Source organism: Python bivittatus, unplaced genomic scaffold (assembly GCF_059951505.1).
Source record: "Python bivittatus isolate LINGU-HERP-01145 unplaced genomic scaffold, Pbiv_v1 ctg000680_np1212, whole genome shotgun sequence".
Lineage (NCBI taxonomy): Eukaryota > Metazoa > Chordata > Lepidosauria > Squamata > Pythonidae > Python > Python bivittatus.
This window is the reverse complement of record NW_028277095.1, coordinates 2,898,906-2,917,959: the sequence shown is the minus strand read 5'-3', so window position 1 is coordinate 2,917,959 and position 19,054 is coordinate 2,898,906. Positions and strand designations below refer to the sequence as shown.

Sequence of the window (19,054 nt, the reverse complement as noted above, 5' to 3'; positions counted from 1 at the left end):
GGTAGTGTTTTCTGCTTGGTTGGTTGTTTGGTGTTAATCCCTGCTTATCTGGGTGTTCGCAGCTGGATAGATGATGTTACTAGATTCCACAGAAGAAATAAGTTCCCAGCATGCTGTTCAGGAGCCAAGTGCAATCTTCAGGATGAGAAAAAGAGTATAGAAAGGGAGTGGGTGTAAGGAGATTATTATAGGTTGAAAAAACACACTCTTTGATATGGCCCATTTCTATCCACGTTGTACTACTTTGGCTCCCATGATTGAATGCTCCTTTGATAAAAGAATAATTCTTCATAATAATCATCATCTCTTGCTGGACATAGAAAATCTGCAGAGTCAAGAAGCAGAGTGGGCTGGAATCTCTTTGACTTGCTGGTTTTCTAAGGAGATGGATTTTTATAATCTTCTATACAGAGAAGTCCCAGTCACATGAATCTCCCCTGCAGCTTAAAGTGTTAGAAACCAAATACAGATTGCTGCATCTCCGGTGTGAAGTTGAATGAAAGAGGATTCTGTGTCAGAGGCCAGAGTTTAAAGATATGTCTTGTTTGAAAACTGTTGATTGGCTGATTTTTTTTATATGGGAAACACATTCTATGTTCACCTTCTTCCCTCTGTTTGTCTCTCCTTCTTGCAGCATCTCTAGAAGATAAAGTGCAATTTGTCTCCAAAGTTTTGGAGGAGAAATCAGCTTCAGTAGAGGATGAATTACAGGCAGACTCCGCAATCTTGCAAGCCAGTGACCCATTTATGTCAAAAGCCCACCTTGGAATTGGCCAGGGTTCATCCATGACTTCTTCTGCATTCGGGGCTACATCATCTACAGAGGAGAGTGCTGCTTCAGCAAGGCCCAGTCCAGACCGAACTTCAGGCACGTTGTCCCACGAGGAACAAAGGGAGATTTTGAAGGAAAGTCAAGAGATCCCCGTTCAGGAATTTTCAGAAGTCAAGTCAAGTGGTGAGAACATTGCAGGTAACAAGAGCAAGCTCCCAAGGGCAAAACCAGTTGCCCTTCAGAAGAAAATGGGAGGAGAGAACCCTGAGACTGAAATGACCACAGAAAGCCCCCCTGTTCCCAAAGCTACCTACCGCTTTGATCCAGAGGAATATGATGAAACTGTGAACCCATTTATGATGGGAGGCTCCAAATGTCCAAACACACCCCCTGCATCTCAGCCAGGCACTGATCCTCCAAAGAGTGACCCCAAGCATCCCAGCTCTGCAGGAGCTGGAGATTCCAAGACCCGGGCCATGAAACTAGAGTTTGATTTTGCCGAAGAAGCGGAAATTGTTGAGCCCAAGAAACCTCCATCGAGAAAAATGGGAAAGAGGCCTGGCAGTAAGTTCTCTCCTAAGAGACAAAGAGGACCCACCACCCGGCCCGTTGCAGGTACTGAGGATAAAGAGAAAACGCTAGCTCCCGATGCATCAGTGGCACCTCTTACCACGGCTACTCACCCGGGGGACACCAGCCAGTGGGATGATCCTGCCTTTAACCCCTTTGCGGGCAGCTCTTCTTTACAGGATTCTCCCACACTCACAAAACGTTCATATCATCTTGATATGGCAGATCCTTTCAAGCCGACCACCAAGGCCTTGTCCACTGTAGGAGCTGATTCTTGTCCTTCAGCAGAGAACAGTCTCAATGAGATCTTGGAGTCACAGGCACAAGAGGCTGTGGGGGATGATCTGAAGACAAGTTTGGCCTCCCCAAAGGGCTCCAGGTCACGGCTGATAACGTGAGTGATAGGGGCCTCAGCGGGGGGAGGAGAGAGGGACACTAGGACAGCCCTGAGGCTGATGAGGATCTAAAGAGGGTTTTATATCCTCCAGGCTGCCATAAACTCAACCTATGGGGCTTGCTCTGAGCACAGGATTATTGTTGTTCACGTGGCCCAAGCCACATGCGTGACAACAGCCTTGCCCACTTTGTAGCATTGTGATCCATCCCCTGCCAGATATCCGGGTGTTCCCCAGTCACCAGATGTTGCCTTCTCTAATGTATTCCACACCCACCAAAACTCCCTTGACCAACTATATTAACATTATGCTAGTTTTGCAGACCATTCAGTGGTACAGTCAATTAATCTTAATCTTCTGTGCTAAAGTGGGGAGAGACATGGAATTGTAGAGGAGCACTGAAGCACAACCCCTTACTTCAATAGTCCCCAGCTGCCCATTGGGACACATTCACACACACACCCCAGAAATGATCTGGTTATATTATTTCCTTTGAAGGCAAAAAGTATATACAAACCGCGTCCCTGCTGTGTTTGTGCCTGATTAACTGTTCCAATTACCTCTTTTTCCCAACTAATTTAAGCAAAAAGACTGAGAATTCTTCCAGGTTTCTGTAGCAGGGTTTTGAATGAGACTCTTTTGAAACATGGCAGAAATAGCTGGCTATAGAAAAGAGTAGGAGCTCAGAATAGGAACTTGTTTATAAATACACCTTCTGCTTTCTTGTGGATGAAAGAGACATTGTTGTGTATATATAAAAAAGATTGTTTTTTTAAAAAAGTCATAGGTTGGTGTGAGAAGGCATGAGCCTCTTTAGCAAAGGTTGTGAAGGTGGATGTCCATGGGCAGTCACGGGGACAAATATCAAAATGTCCATGATGACATCATCATGCAAATGCTGTGACTTAGGGATCATTTACACCAGTGTTTCTCAACCTCAGCAACTTTTAAGAGGTGTGGACTTCAACTCCCAGAATTCCCCAGCCAGCTTAAGCTCTTAAGTCCACACCTCTTAAATGTTGCTGAGGTTGAGAAACAACGATATCAGTGTGCATGGGTTGTCGTTGGGGCATCGTTGCAGTTGGCTGCATGCTTGGGAATCACTACTTTCTCACTGTGGAAAATATAACCAGCACCCTAATTTTTCAAACCCTTATTCACAGTCATAGGGGCTACATTTAACACCTGTCTCTTTGAAGTACAGACCTTAAAGATGCTCAGTTCTGTGCTGGCACAGAAAACAGGATGCAGATGTAAGCAGATGCTTTCTGTGGGCCACGTTTGCAGACACACCTAGTCAACCGCATGATAGCCTAGCGCATTTGGCAAACCTAGCTTGTGTGGTTCCTTTGTGATTCAGTGTGATGCAAATCTGGGAAATTGGGCTAATTGGGTCACCTTGGTTAAGTTGAACCATGGGTAAGGATAGCAACCGTAGACTAATAGTTCATCCAAGATTAAAACCCTTTTTTTCTAAATCTCCAACCTGAGATAGTTCGCCTGGCCGTGACAGGCAGATTCTGTGGAGTCCTTGGGGCTCTCTGAGCTTGGTGGTTTGCTTGCAGACGTTTCATTACTCGACTAGGTAACATCTTTTGTGATTGTTACCTAGTTGGGTAGTGAAACATCTGCAAGCAAACCACCAAGCTCAGAGAGCCCCAAGGACTCAGCAAACCACCAAGCTCAGAGAGCCCCAATTCAACCCTGAGCTACAGAGATTCTCTTTTATTGGAAGGCAGATTCTGGTATCCTCCAGGATGACTTGAGCTTCTAAATGTTGTACCGCTTACTTCACGTTGCCAGGAAATGCTTGGTTCTTTCTGCTTTTAGTTCTTCTAATAATCAAATATGGCAGTATTGAAGTTAAGGTGTTAGACTAGGACTAGGGGAGATCCAGGTTAAAATCCAGCCTCCACAAAAGCCTACTAAGTAACTGAGCCAGCCACTATCTCTCAGTCCAACCTGCCTGTGGTTGTGCAATCAATTGGAGGAGGGAATGTGATATACAACACCTTAAGCTCCTGCAGGAAAGGCAAGATAAACATCTAAAAAATAAGTAAATCAATACAAAAGCCCCAGAAGTTCTCAGATTATCAGACTCCAGGGTGCGAAGAAATGCTTAAATGAAGCTGGGATATAGCGTCCTGTGTAGTCTCTGGTTCCCTTAGGAAGGATGTGATTTAAAATGCAGGTCTTTTCAGAAGGAGCCATGGTCTTTCCCCAGTACTTCTTTTGTAGAGAGTGAAGCCAAACAAGTACAGATAGGTCTCGATTGGCGCAGTTGATGAATCCCACGAAATGGTTGCCTTACTCGAATTTGCGCTATTCGAAGTGCTATTTCTGTGGAAATAGGATATTTGGTTTCAGCTTGACAGAAATAGGCAATTCAGATTTTTAAACAGACGTATAGGTTTATTAATGAAATACGGAATAACAGTAAAAGAGGATAAACGCATATCCGAAGCGTGCCTGCTCTCTCCTGTCTTCTGCTGTAGTTCTTCAAAATGAGCCTCTCCTTTTTTGAGCTTTTCTCGAACGGAACTTTCCTTTCCTCCATTTTGCACACACAATTAGCCTTTAAAACCCCAACGGCAAACTGTGCACTCACTAGCCTTGCGCTAACTGAATTTTGGCTCACATTAAACGTGACCTGGTATCAATTTATAAATCACACTAAATCGAATTTTACACTATTCAAACGTGCACTAATCACGACCTACCTGTGCAATATGCAGTTTTTGAGAGAAATAGTTCAGGGTTCCTCCACCCTGAGATGCTGACGTTTTAAGCCTTCCCCTCTGGGAGAGCTGGTTAAGGTAGTAAAAACCTGGAAGCGTTATATGACCTTTGTCACCAGCACCTCATAGTTTCCTGGTATCTCTCCTAAAGCAAGCAGAACTGTTGCTGTCTCATAACTGAGGTAATGCTCCTCCATTGCCACATTTTCACCCATAATGCCCGCCATGGCAGGAAGACCATTTGTGTGGCTGGCTCCAAAGCTGTTTCTGTAATGGTATGTAGGAAACTAGGCGAAGAGACGCTGCCTAGGGAACGGTCAGATAAGAGACGGCATAGCCCACAGCTGGTTAGTGGGCAGGGCAAGAGGCTCAGAAGGGACCCTCCCTAGTTTCTCAGGTTGTAAAAGTGATGGGGGGAGAATTGTACTTTCAAGATTCTGTCAGTGTAACTTAACAATTAACGTGGAATTAGTTCATCTGGTTGTGATTCCTATCTGGTTTACCTGGCAAGGCCAACATCAATCTTGCAAGTCTGAAAGTACACTTCTCTCTCCCCCCTGCCCACCTTTACAGGCCAAGAAACTAGAGAGGGTCCCTTCTGAGCCTCTTGCCCCTCCCACTATCCACCCGGGGGCTATGTTGTCTCTTATCTGGCCATCCCCTCGGCAGAGTCTCTTCGCCCAGTCACCCACGGTCTTTCCCATATACCATTACCGTTTCAGCCCTGACAAAAATTCAACATGCCAAGCGCTTCCACCTCAGCAGTAGCTCATAGATGCAGCTATGTGCTGTGCTTGCACACAGGTGGGGAGTGCTGCATATACACCCAGTGGGGAAGTAGTATGAGCCAAAGCCTCATCGCATGTGCAAAGTACACGTGAAATGGAAAAGCACCACTGCTTCACGCGACATTTTAGAGAGAAATTCTTTTCACAGAGGATTTGTAGATTGAAGCAGCCAGCCATTCCTAGATGGTCTGTTCTGCCCCAGCCAGGTTGGTGGTGTGGGGAAGACATGAGGATGAATGAGAAAGGCTACCAGGTTAGACGATTAGTGGTCATCTGGATTTTCACAGCCCTACCAATGAAAGATACAAATCAGTGTATTCCCAGATTCTGGGTGGAGAGTGTGTGGTGCCATTGACTTGCTGAAACTAAAACGTCTTGAGATTGAGAAGCTTTTGAACAGGGAACCAGCAGGGTACACCATGGAAGTCAAGCAGGTTGTAAATATAAGCCTAAAGTGTGCTAATAAATGTGCTGTAGGAATCCAGAAGTGAAGGAGTAGCTAATTGCTGAGCTCCTTTGGAAATGAGCAGATATTAGCATGGTACATTTGTAAGGAATGTGACATCACACTAACATCTGAAAGGTCATAGGAAGCTGCCTTCTGAGAAGTCACCTCATTGATCCAGCTAGCTTGGTCTTGTCTGCATCAGGAGTAGGAAACCTGTGGCATTCTGAACATTGCTGAACTACAGCTCCCAGCATCCCTGCTTACTGATTATGTTGGCTGGAACTGATGGATATTGAACCTCTGGATATTCAGAACCTCTGGAAGGCTTCAGCTTGCTTTCACCTGGTCCAGATTGACTGTCACTTTCCAGAGACAAGAGCTTATGGATACAGCTGTGTATCTGCTACCCCTGAATTACTTCTCTACAGGTAGACTATGCGAAGAGCTGGGCCCATCTTCTGCCTGCATAATTGAAACTCAGTACCTCCAACTCCCAAGTCAGATTCTAAGATTTGGATAAATTATGCACGTTGCACACTGCATTCATTTTTGTACTCTTGCAGTTTGGGGGTTGCTAGTGAGATTGATGGTCAAGCTCCCATACCAGAGTCCTAAAGTCTTCAATCATCTAGCTGCTGGCAGTCTTCTTCAGCCCCATTTCTAGTTTCTGAGACCTCAATGGCCTTTGAGACAGAGTTTTACAGCCATGAACATGTGGGTTTGTGCTATTTACAATGAAATCTGAGGTTCTGAGAGACCTGAATTCCATCTGACGCTCATGTAGAAGTGGGACATTCAGACGCTGCTCTTATAATAAGTTGTGACACTTCTTTTGAGGCCTCCTCTCCAGTCCTAGTCCTTAATATGTCAAGTTCTACAACTCTTCCTAGCCTATTGTTCCCTTTCAGAGGATAACTTGCATTTATTCAGTAGGAAATATTTATCTGGATCTTTCATGTATATTTTCTCCTCCCCTTCCATCTCTCTCCCTCTGCTTGTCTTTCTTGTCTGTTTATTTCTGGTGCCTCAGGACTACAGAACAAGTGAAATTTCTCTGTTTTCTGTTGTAAGTACTCTTTTTTCCCCTTGTTTTCTTTTCTTCATTTCTTTTCTGGAAGGTTTGGATGTTCTCCCTGTTTCTCCTTCTCTCTCTTTCTCTCTGTTGCATGTTGCTTTTTTTTTTTCCTCCCCGCCTTTTAAAAAATTGAGTTTGTTGTCCTTGGCCTCCGTTTAAAAGGCACGATTCTATCTGGCAGCTTTGCTTCACAATGGAACAAGGAGGGGGAGAGGTCTACGCTTGCTGTTGATGGCATTGCTGATCTTTGATCGTATTAATGCAATTTGATCTGATCTGCTTTGATCAATCATTCCAAAAGGCTTAGTCCACCGGTTAGTCCACTAGTAGAAGGTACGAACAGCCAAGGGCAGCTGCTGAGTACAAAAAAACCTTGTTGCTTCATGAGCTGTTGTGGTACAATGTATGTATCTTTGTGTTTGTGTGTACAGGTGGAAATACGTTATATACACACACACACACATACATACACACATTCTATGGATATGTACACACCCAAAATAAATAAATAACTTTATTACAGCCGTAAGGGCAGAAAGCAAAGTTATAAAACCTAAAAAGTAAGTGAATATAAATATAAATATGTATCAATTAACAAGTATGTACAGATATTATTATTATTATTTATTTATTTGGCTTGTCCCCGCCCATCTCCCCACAACAGGGGACTCTGGGCGGCTTACAACAAACTAAAATCGGCAATACATAATTAAAAGATTATAAAACCAAAGTACAAAGAGAAAGATAAAAAGGCTAAAAAATCCAAGAGGCTGATAGAGGCCACACCAGGCTGCTAAGGGGCCAGCCAACCCCATTTTTGATATCCTCCCTCCCCGCCCCAGGCCAGATGGCAGAGCCAGGTCTTCAAATCCCTCCAAAAGGCCCGAGTGAGGGGGCCTGTCTCACCTCCGGGGGCAAGATGTTCCAAAGGGTGGGGGCTACAGCAGAGAAGGCCCGCCTTCTGGACCCCGCTAGTCGGAGTTCTTTTGCCGAGGGGGTCTGGAGCATCCCCCTATGTAAGATCAGGTGGAACGGGTTGAAATCGTGGGGGCGAGGCGGTCCCTCAGGTAGCCTGGCCGCATGCCATGTAGGGCTTTAAAGGTGATAACCAACACCTTGAATTGGACCCACTGGACAGATATACTGTATAACAAGAAGTAAGAATGAAATATAGAATATAAAAGTATGGGGATAAATGTTTGTTTGTTTGTTTATGTATTTATTGATATATGTACCCAAGGATATGCAGGGGTGTCCAAAGATGTTAAGATGGTGGCCACAATGGTCTGATCAAAAGTTCCACCATATTAAGTTTTTTTTTTTTTACCATATCCTGTGGACACCCATGTATGTAGGTGTGTCACACACACACACATATATACTTACATACATAGACATATTCTTGCTTCTGGCCACTAATATATTTTCTACATCTGAGAAATGGTACCGCCACACTGTCCTGTTCAAGGAATCTATTCCTGTGTGCCATTACATCAGTTAACTTTAGTCAGGAACCACTCACTTGCACACTTCCATTAAACAAGTGGGACTTCTGAATACAGTGGTACCTCGGGTCACGAATTTAATTCGTTCTGCGACTCTGGTCACGACCTGAATTGGTTGCCACCCGAATCAAATTTCCCCATGAGGTTCAATGTAAATACGGTTAATCCATTCTGACCCCTACGAATTTGGTCGCCAACCGATTTTGGTCGCCAACCGAATCAAATTTTCCCATAAGGGTCAATGTAAATACGGTTAATCCGTTCTGAACCATATGTATTTTTTTTTAAAACCACAAAAATATGAAACAAAGTACAGTACAGTATGAAGAGAGAGAACGCTAACCTTGCTCGAGGTGACTTCTGGCGTGGAGGACAGGAAGGCGGGTGGGGAGGCGGTTATTGTTTGGAGGGAGAGTCCCCCTCCCTACAGGAAGCCACGACCATGCGTCAGAGCAGGGAAGATGGCCGCGGGTTGTGTTCGTCACCCGATGCGGAGTTCGTGAATGGAAGCAAAATTTTGCGAACAGTGCTGTTCATGAACCGAATTGTTCGTGAACAGAAGTGTTTGTGAACCGAGGTACCACTGTAAATCTATGGAGTGCTGCAAATGTCAGCTAAGGATTGTTCTTAATTCATGAAGCATGAAGCTACCTCAGCTTTCAGGGTTAGCTAGGTTGAAGTGCTGGTTAGAATTAACCATAGTTTGGTGTTAACTGGAGAGATGGGGATTCTGCCAGAAAGTGGGACCGAGATGCCAATGATAGCTGCAACATTAGCCGAATGACAGTAGCAGTTGGAGTAAGACTCACCTACATAAAGCCTTTTTCAGTCAATGTGAAGGAATATAGACCTGGCCTTGGGAATGAGGAAGGAATGAGCTAACCATTAAGGGGAGAGTTTCAGAAAAGATTACTCGGTTTTGGGAAAGAGGAAAGCATGAGAGCAAAACCTCAAAATAACCCTGCCTTGATTTTGTTTGGTATAAGATGAAGTAGAGAGAAACTCTAAGAGTCGTTCAAAGTTTTGTTAGTGTACCCCAGTGTTTCTCAGCCTTGGCCACTTTAAGAGGTGTGGACTTCAACTCCCAGAATTCCCCAGCCAGCATGCTGGCTGGGGAATTCTGGGAGTTGAAGGCCACACCTCTTAAAGTGGCCAAGGCTGAGAAACACTGTTCTACCCCATAACGATCAAAAGCTTTCCTAGAATCTCTGCCCTTCCTGTTTCTTGCTCTGGCCGATCTTCAAGGGCTGACAGTAAACCAACCAAGTGAGCCAATTCAGCAGGGGGTTCTCAAGCTTGTTGTCTTAGGACATTTAATGTGCTTGTGTGGTGAGAAGCAGAGAGCAGGTGTTTTTTAGAGCCAGGGCAAAAATCGTATTTCTGGCTCTTTCTCGTAGCGTCCCCTTGGCGTGGCAAGGGGTGGGCGGCTGCTTGTTTTGAAACTGAAAAGACAGGGCTGGTGAGAGAACGCTGCTTTTGCAAATTGTGGGATGAAATGGGAACAAGGCTGTAGGCTTGAATAAGGACTGTGTGTTGTGGGGAGGGATTGCTGAGTTAAAAGAAGATGAGGGGTTTTTTTTCCCCCTCTCTAAACGATTCTCCTTTAAAATAAGTGGGCTGTCCTAGGTTTTCTGAGAATGTGGCAATAGAAGCAGATGCATTTGCCTTAATTTTCCTTTGGCGGGGCATGTGTGAATGTATGCCTGGGTATAATCATCCTAAACTCCAGGTTATTTTCTTTGGGGTAAATATAGAATTTGCTGTGTAAGCAGAATTCCAATTCCGTGCTGGAGTTGCACGCTGCTTATTAATTAAGTTAACCATCATTCTATTGCGTAAGCATAATAGTAGGGAAGCCAGGAGTTCATTTCTCTTTAAAGGCCCTTGAAATGAGTGGGACTTTTTCTCTTTCCCTCTCTTTAAAGGCCCTTGGAATGAGTGGCCAAAGGATCAAATCATGCTGTGATGGTTTATTTACTCGTTTGTTTTAATTTGCTGCTTCTCCCACGGAGTCCTAAGTATACATGCTTGTAAAAGAATTCCCATTCAGCTCATCAGTCTGGATGGGACTTGCCTTGTACAGTGTTTGAGTTGCAAGATAACATGCCAGCTTAATCCTTGGGGACCAGTTTTCAAATGGAGTTGTGATTCCAAGCTGGGTCATTCTGTGCTTGCGCTCTGTGGCCGCAGGGGCTATGTTCCTTAGATGACCGTAACATTATCCAGCAGAGGTTATCAGGATGAAAGCTAGCCAGCAGCCAAATGCTTGATTTTGCTGTTGATTACATTCCTCCCTGCTGATTAATCTGATGGAGAGGAAGGATGGCTGCTGGATTAATTGTTCTGTTTATTGGGAGTTTGCTGGTCTTGGATCTGCAATAGCAGGGGGAAGAAAGTAGGGTTTGCTCCAGGTTAATTCTTGCATCTTAGAAAGGTTCTTGGTTTAGGTGAGATGGCTTGAATAGTTTGACTAGGCCACGTTTAGGGCGAGGGGACACATTTGGAATTTGGAGGATGTGGGCACACTCTCAAAATGGCTCCTGGGGTACTCCATTGACAACAGGGCTGTTGTAGGGAATAGAGCCAGTTGCAAAACATCAACTGACTAGATTGCTACCTGTTGCCCACTCTAGATCAGCCTCCTGCAGGGTGCACCGCCCATCTTGCATTTGGTAGGAAAGCTTATCGTTTAGGGAATAAAAATGCCTCCCTTTCCTGACTAAACATTCATTTGTCCATTGGGGCTGTAATACACCCCCCTTTTTGTTCTAAACCTAGGTGGACTTCTTGCTAAGTCCCAAAATGAGGAAAGTCTAGTTAGTTTGAGCCACCATTTATGAACACCACTGTAGCATAAATCATGGCTTGATCTTAGCTTCTTTCAGAAACCCTGATTTTAAAATAGCGACAGGTTGGCTTGGCTTGGAAGTACACGGTGGTTAGTTTGAATCAGGAAGCAGATGTTTTGGGTCATCTTTTCAAGTGGGATGAAGGAAGAAGCATTCTCAGAATCTGACGTAGCCTTGCATCCGAACCAGGCCTCTGTGAGGTCCTGCAAGCCTTTAGGAGCCTTTGCTCACATTTACCCTGAATATACATTTAGCTACCTTTAAGAATGAGAAATGTGCATGCAGTTATTCAGCATTTGCACCCACATGTATTGTGCTGGTAAACTGGTCTGGATATCCTGTATTGGCAATGTGTCCTTTGCCTTGCACAGCTTGCTCAAAAGCCTTTTAGTGCTGGCTACTTCAGACCAAGAAGGTCTTCCACGAAAGAGGAAAAAGGGGGCTGATGGCTTTCCTTCCCCGCTGAACGTCAGCAAATTCAGGGTCTGCCATTTGTTTTGCTTCAGCCCCACCCTCTCTGGCTGTCTGTGTCCCTTCTCCCTTGCCTGCTCTCCCCTTTCCATGGGAAAACCAGAAAATCGGGCCCTAACCGGGGCTTCCTTTCTTTCTACAGGAGTGGCTGCAAGGTGAAAAAGTATGAGACTCATTCCTTGGCCCTGGATACCTGCTCTCAGGTAAAGGTGTTCAGCTGCTGCCTGACTCCCCCTTACAGCATGGCTGTCCTTGCTCAGAAATGCAGAATCAATATGTGGTGGGTGGATGCGTGCAGGAGGAGCCAGGAGCAAATTTGCCAGCCTCAGAGGTTGGCATCATAGGCCTTCCTGAAGCCAAGATTCTGGGCATCCACCATTGGTTGGTATGATAAGTCATAATGGCTGGGTTGAAAATCTTAAACATGAAGGACAGGAGTAGGCAACTTGGACAGATGCTGAACCAAGGGGTACCATGGTGGCTACTCCATTCTAGGCTGCATGTGTGGGACATACATATATATATATATGTGGGTGTGGGTATATATATATATTTGTACTTGAGATATATATTTGTGTATACCTCACTCCTGTGCCTTGTTTTGCGAGAAACTCTCTCTGCTCAGCCTTTCAGTGGTTCTAGCCAGATATGAATTCCTAGCCATGATCACTTCTCCATTCCCTGCCTGGAGAAGGGAAGTTATTTTGAGGGAATCTTCTTGGCCAAGAAGCATTTGCCATGGTGCTAGCAACAATTCAGAGGTCCAGAATTTAATGTAAGAACTAGAAGGTAGTACCAGAAAGGGGAGTTGGTAACGGTTCTGATGTTTGACACATGAAAATATGTAATTTCCTCCCTCAACCCCCAAGTTGGGAAGCTTTTAAGCTTTGAGATTGTCAAGACATGCAAGTAAAATTCATAGTTAATATACTCATACTGCAGGAGACAGCATGTTCACACAATACACTAAGTCAGTGTTTCTCAACCTTGGCAACCTTAAGCTGTGTGGACTTCAACTCCCAAAATTCCCCAGCCAGCCTGCTGGGAGGTATGTGTATTCCATTCACCAGCCTTAGTGGTTTTATGTGTATGTGAACCAGGTCATAGCATTTGCACCAGGAGAAAGAGGGGGGGGGGAAACTACACGAAGTCCTCTTTCCAATCCTTGCTCCAGCCAACATGGGTGCCTCCAGATGGTGTGGACGTCAGCTCCACGGATTCTCCAGCCTGCGTGGCTGTTGCTGAGAATGTGGAGTCCCATAGCTGGAGGGTGCCAAGATTGGGGGTGGCTGGGCTTCCTGGATGTAGCCTGTCTACTAATCAGGTTCCCATTAAATACTGTGATGGGTATATAGTCAAGATTTGATTATTCTTACCGCCCTCTTGCTTATATAGGGTGAAGAGGAAGCAGCACTTATTTCCAAAATCCCAGATCTTCCCAGTCGAGACGGGCATGCTACCGATGAAGAGAAGCTGGCTTCCACATCCTCCGGTCAGAAGCCAGCTGAGTTGGAGGTAAAAGGTGAGCCCGAGGAGGACCTGGAGTATTTTGAGTGTTCCAATGTGCCCGTGTCCACCATAAATCATACGTTTTCATCCTCAGTAGAAGGTATGGAAGCTCCTTTCATTATTTTATCTCTCTCTTGCCTTAATAATGTAGTTGTCCTCTACCTGCCTTCCAGATTTGCTGAACCATAACTCCCATCACCCTTACTGGTAGCATAGTCATTGGCTGTCCAGCAAGGGAATTCTGGGAATTCTAGTCCAACACATCTGGAGGAGAGAGGATGCAGGAGGCTACTGTATTTCAATAATGCTTGCATTCTGGGAAGGCTATCAGCTGCTGAGTGGAATTTTTTCTGAGTCATCATATGCCTTTTTAATAACACAAATGTACAGGTTGGATTCACTGAATGTGTCTCTTCCCGAAGCCTCTGAGTGGGTATAAGTTCACATTGTTAGATATTGATGTGTGAGGGTACACATACATCTTTTGGAGATCTGGAAGACCTATATCAATATAAGTATAGGTGTAAAGCCTTGTAAAAGAGACTTCAAAAAATGAGTAAAGGAGAGTTTAATATTTAATTCTTCTAAGCAAAATGACCTTTCAGATTGCCAGGTTGATTAATCAAAGCTTTGCAGGATGGAACTACTGATTTGATTAAAAAGTGGTGTCTACTGGGCCATAATACTTTATTTAGTATCTGCCAACATTGGGAAAATCTGTTTGAATTGCAGATTGGATTCCCATTGTATTGGGCCCTCTTAAATCATTGTGTACCAAGATGCAGAGTGCTTGATGTTTTGACTCAATGTTCATGGAGGATGCCAGCTCTGCCATTATTGTCCTAAGCATGTTGGAAATGAAGACCTCAGGGAATGCGATAGATCTCCTGGTCCGGATTCTGCTTCTGATACTTTCCACCACATCCAAATATGTTGAGAACTATGGGAAATAACTTGTAGTAAAAGCATTCAGGGACACTGGGAACTACAAAAACTGGGTTTTCCCTTGATACTTAGGTGCCCTACCACGCTGGATGTTTTCATGAATGCTCATTTGCCCAAATGCAGTGTCATTGACATCTCTGCTGCATTATTCATTTTAGCCCTCCTAACCCTTGTCTCTTCCATCGTAAGTTGGAAACAGGGGAAGATTGCTGGCAAGTGGTGCAGTAGGGATTTGCTGGGAGAGTTTGGTTGGAGAAAGATAGACTAGAACTCCTCTGAGCTCTTCCTTGATTTCAGGACTCTTAGCATGTTGGTGCAACATGCACTCCCACTCAAGTCGAGGCCTAGAAGACGTGCATTATTTTTAAATGCCTGTCTGAATATTAAAAAGGAGGAAATTAAAAAGATGTTTGCATATTCAGCAGAAACATTAAACCTCTGCATCTAGAGTTGCAAGTGAGTTGGTTCCCCCTTCTGTTATTGTTCCAAATGCAGGCGTGCTTGTAGCAGGACATGGTCCCATTTCCTTCTCCACGCAGGGCAGGCCATGAAGTGGCTGGTGGATACATGAGGAATTTTGAGAGCTTGGTGTGGGCACCCTCACAAAACAACTGCAGGAGGGACTAGCTTGTATGCAAAATGGCTGTCCGTTCACAAAAACCCTATTTTGCTGAGACAAACTGGAAAGGAGCTAAATGCCACCATCTCTGATCTCCTGTTCTGCGTTCTGCGTTCTGCCTTCTTTTTGGCTGGTGGGCACATTTCCAAGCAAAGAACTGGACTTTAGCTGTCTGTCATTTTTGCTTCCTAAGACTGCCCCTGGGGCTCCAAGGCCTCCTTAAGAGTAAGCATATTGCTTTGCCCAAGGCCGGCTCTCCATTTTACACCTTCATTTAATTAAAAAAAATCATGGTTTGGAAGACTAGATGATTACAGATGAACTAGAAATCAGTGGTGCGATGTGGTTGTAGAAGAGGAAAACAGTTTTAAGCTGCATCAACAGCATTATAATTTCCAATCATGGGAATGAATTTCTTCATTTTCTTCTGCCTCCATCAGATGCACCAAACTTTAAGAAAGATTCAGACTCAATGAAAAAGTTTCAGAGGAAACCATGAGGTTGATCAGAGCTAGAAACTAGACCTATTAAGAGAGATTAAAGGTTTTGTATTTAGGCTGGTGAAGAGAAGACTGGGGAGGGGGTGGGTGGGTGGGATGTGCCAGCCTTCTTTAAAAACTTGGAAGAATGGCACATGGAAGATCTGCTGTCTGTCTCATCCCAGAAGCAAGATGGAGTAAAGAATTTAGTAAAGAGTAAAGAACTGGGGACTAGAAGACAGACTCTAATTGAATGTTAGGAAAATGATAAGAGCAATTTGGCAGTGGAATCAGTTGTCTAGAGAGGTGGTGGAGATGAGGAGAAGCAGAGGCTGGACAGCGCCAGCCCTCTGGGATGAGATTCGCCCCCACCAAGATCTAGATGGCCCTCACCCTACTGGTGTATCAAGGAGCCTTGAAGACCTGGCTCTTCTCCCAGGCCTTTAGCAAGGATGAGTGAAGGCCCCTTGGATTCTTTTTTTTTTTTTTCTGTTCCAGTCCGGTTTCTGTCACCTTGCTATCTTTCATTCCTTATTTTTGTTTCCGATTTTTAAAAAAAAATGTTCTACCTATGAGCCACCCCGAGTCATTGGGAGTCAGGCGGCATACAAATTTAATAAGAAATAAATAAGAAATAAGAATCTGTCAGGGGCACTTTAATTTTGTTTCTCCCAAATTAAATGGCTCCAGCTGTATTGGACTGTCTCATCGTGAAGCTGGTGATGGGAATTGTACTTCAGCTTTGATGGCCCTTGATTAGAGAAGGGTGACCTGTCTTGACCAAGCAGGCACCATATATTTGTTTCTACCCTTATTTATTTCCCGTTTCCCTCCCAGGAAAACCTGTCTGAAACAGTTTGCAAATCAGCTAATGATACAACACACGACTCTGATGTGGGTCCTTAGGGCTACTTTTCCTTACCTAAGTAGGCAACATTCTTACATCCTGCCCAAATTCCTATGTCCTGCTTAATGGCCTTTACGTCCTTAGTTCCTGTATGGTAGAACACTCAACATGTTTTCCATTGCATTGCAATACAACTTGCTCAAAACCTTCCCACAGACATTCTGAATGGAGCAGTTCTGTTCTAAGCTTGGGACCACCACAACCACCCCCACTCTTTCACATCTTTACAGACTGGTCAGCATGGTGAGCAAAGCTTTCTTGGAAGTCAAACAGTCCTGAAACTGCCTTAGGAGGTAAATCAAAGATAACAGAGGAAAATTCTTTGGCTCCATCCAGGCAGACTGTCATGCATTTCAAAGGCTGCATTCCTTGTGTTTATCCAGCTGATAAGAATAGAAGGGCGTATGCGAGCAGCTCTGTTCCATCAACCTGGTCTAGCCTGAGGCTGGCGTGCTTGTCAGTGGAGGGGAGCAAACAGCTGCTGTGGATGGAGATTGGCAGGATCTGGCATCCCAATCCATGGAGCAGCTGGAGACTGGACAACATGAAAGTGATTTTTCCTGTAGGAACAGTCTGGCCGGGTTTCACTCAAATGTGCAGGGGAAGAGGAGGAAGCTCATTTTCAGACGTTTCTCTTTTTTTCTACATCTGTTTCAGGTCCATCATGGAAATATTTTTCATTGCCTGGGGAACAGAAATCAAATTGTGGTGCCCTGCTGTTTTGGGTCCCTTTGGTCATGATATTGATCTGCCTAGGAGGCTTGGGCATAACTCATGGACGCTTCCATAGGATAGCATCCCTAGGTCTCTGATTTGGATCAGTTTCTGCTTCCCCACCTCCACCCCTTGGTTTAAAAAGATTGATTGATTGATTGATTGATTGATTGATTGATTGATTACTTGATTGTATTTCTCTGGAATGAGGTTCCTCCCAAGATTCAGACGGCCTCACCCTACTGGTATTTTGAAGATGTGGCTCTTTGCCTAGGCCTTTGGCGAGGATGACCCTTTCTTCCTTTCCCTTGTTTTCTTTGCCATCTTTGTATTTTGTGCTGTTTTTGAGTTTTTGTATTGTTCTTTGTTTTGAAATGTTTTTAACAATTATAAAGAATTGCTGGGAGTCAGGTGGCATATCAATTTAATGATTGATTGATTGATTGATTGATTGATTGAATTAATATGGCTGCCCAACTCAAACAGTGTGACTCTGGGCAGCTTACAGGAAACAGCCAAGATGATGATGATGATGATGATAGTAATAGTAATAAATGATTCTTTATTATTCACATTCATACTCTCTCCCAGTGGGAACTTACTTATCCCAGCCCAAATGCTCAGGGGAATAGCCACATTTTTAAGGCCTTTAGGGGAACTGAACATTGATAAGCAGTTCATTCCAAAGGGCAAACACTGCTACAGAAATATTGAAATGCATTATAAGAATTGACTGATAATTATTAATAATGTCTTATTTATTCATCACCTTACAATCTGCCCTCTCTTCAGAGATCTCAGAACAGCGCACTTCAGAAATCAGAATCTGCAATGGCTGTGGCCCCAAAACCTCTAATCAGCTCTAGTCAGTAGATATTCAAGCTTGGGTTTCTATTACACAAAGGAGAAATTCACAACCTGAAGCCTTAGGGTCTACACAAAGTCATGAAAAGCTTTGGTGAAGCCTCCAGAAATTTCCAGAAGTGTTGCCAAATTTATTTTTTTAATGGGGAACCAGGGAAGGAAGTATGAAGCACATGACTGGAGATCAACCTTACTAATTTAATTTAATTTTAAATATATGTAAATGAAATGAAATGAAGTTTAGTTTTTATTCTGGCCTCATCAACCACTATTTGGAGGGCACTGTTTGGCATGTTACTACGGCCATGTGGTCCTTCTGATCTAGAGCTTAGTTTCTTGGCTTTGTAGACATTGCTGGACTACATCTTACAGCATTTTTCACTGCCGGTTGTGTTCAACAACATCTCGGAATCGACATATTTTCTCCCGTTCCTGCTCTAGGATGTCATTCTGCTGGAATAGCAGATGCAGAACATGTGGCCCCCCAAGTATTGCTGATTTAGAACTCACAGCAGCCCAGCCATCATCATTCAGCTATTTCTGGAAAAAAAACAGGTTCCTCAACTCTCTACCAAACAGTACTGATTCTCACCTGGAGCATCCTGGTCTTAATTCACTGAAAATCCTCATATTTCTCTCTTTCAAGCCATGTCATAGATTTGCACATTGCATGCCTCTTTCGTATTCCAGTTATTTGACCAGGAAGATCCCTGTTGTCATAATGTGTAATCTCCTTGTGTTCTTTTGCTGTAGGTTCCGAGAAAGACTCTTTGTACAAACTGGAAGAGAAGAATAACTCCAGCGATATCTCAGTAAGCACAAGTACTGTTCTTATCCTCCAGTTCCAAAATTGTGGACCATTGCTTCTGCTCAGTTCCGTGCCCAGGACCTAGTTTTACTACATTTTCATCTTTGCATGGAACGGCAGAATACATTGGAGCTGAATCATTGCCTTCACCTTAAATCAAATATGTCATGGTGATGATGTAGATGACACAATTATGTTAATTGTGTAATAATGTCCTTATGAACATGATGTAAATCACAGTGGACTTTGGTCTGCTTCATGCCAAGTCTGTTGCATCGAGATCTGAAAAATTGAGAGTTTGCTATATAATAATATTATACAATATCATAGTAAAATAATACGAATGCAAGATTTTGCAAAAGATGAAAAGAGAAAATGGGTATTCTTTTCAGAGGGTGGCCTATTACCTCCAATGTTCTCAAAATATTTTAAACCAAAGGCCTTTTGTTTCATCTCTCATTTGCAAAATGCTATCGTGGGAACAAGCTTGAAATAAGATATATAGAAAATTTACTACCTTTACAAGGACCTCTGCTGACAGTTGAGCTGGGCTACAGCTAGAATAGAAGGCCTGCCTTGTGCCAAAGTTGCTTCCTAG

General features: G+C 43.9%; 1 protein-coding gene across 5 annotated transcripts in view; it reads left to right on the top strand.

Annotated features, from left to right (window-relative positions):
- TACC1 (transforming acidic coiled-coil containing protein 1) overlaps positions 1–19,054 on the top strand; it is a 79,031-nt gene that overhangs the window by 45,475 nt on the left and 14,502 nt on the right. For 4 of the 5 annotated variants that reach the window (XM_088152077.1, XM_088152078.1, XM_088152076.1 and 1 more), the window contains 4 exons: positions 635–1,736; positions 11,754–11,814; positions 13,007–13,220; positions 18,402–18,460. In XM_088152077.1, the coding sequence (XP_088008203.1) occupies positions 748–1,736; positions 11,754–11,814; positions 13,007–13,220; positions 18,402–18,460 (1,323 nt within the window). In that variant the 5' untranslated portion in view covers positions 635–747. The remainder of the gene's footprint in view (positions 1–634; positions 1,737–11,753; positions 11,815–13,006; positions 13,221–18,401; positions 18,461–19,054) is intronic. The other variant, XM_088152075.1, reaches the window with a different exon arrangement.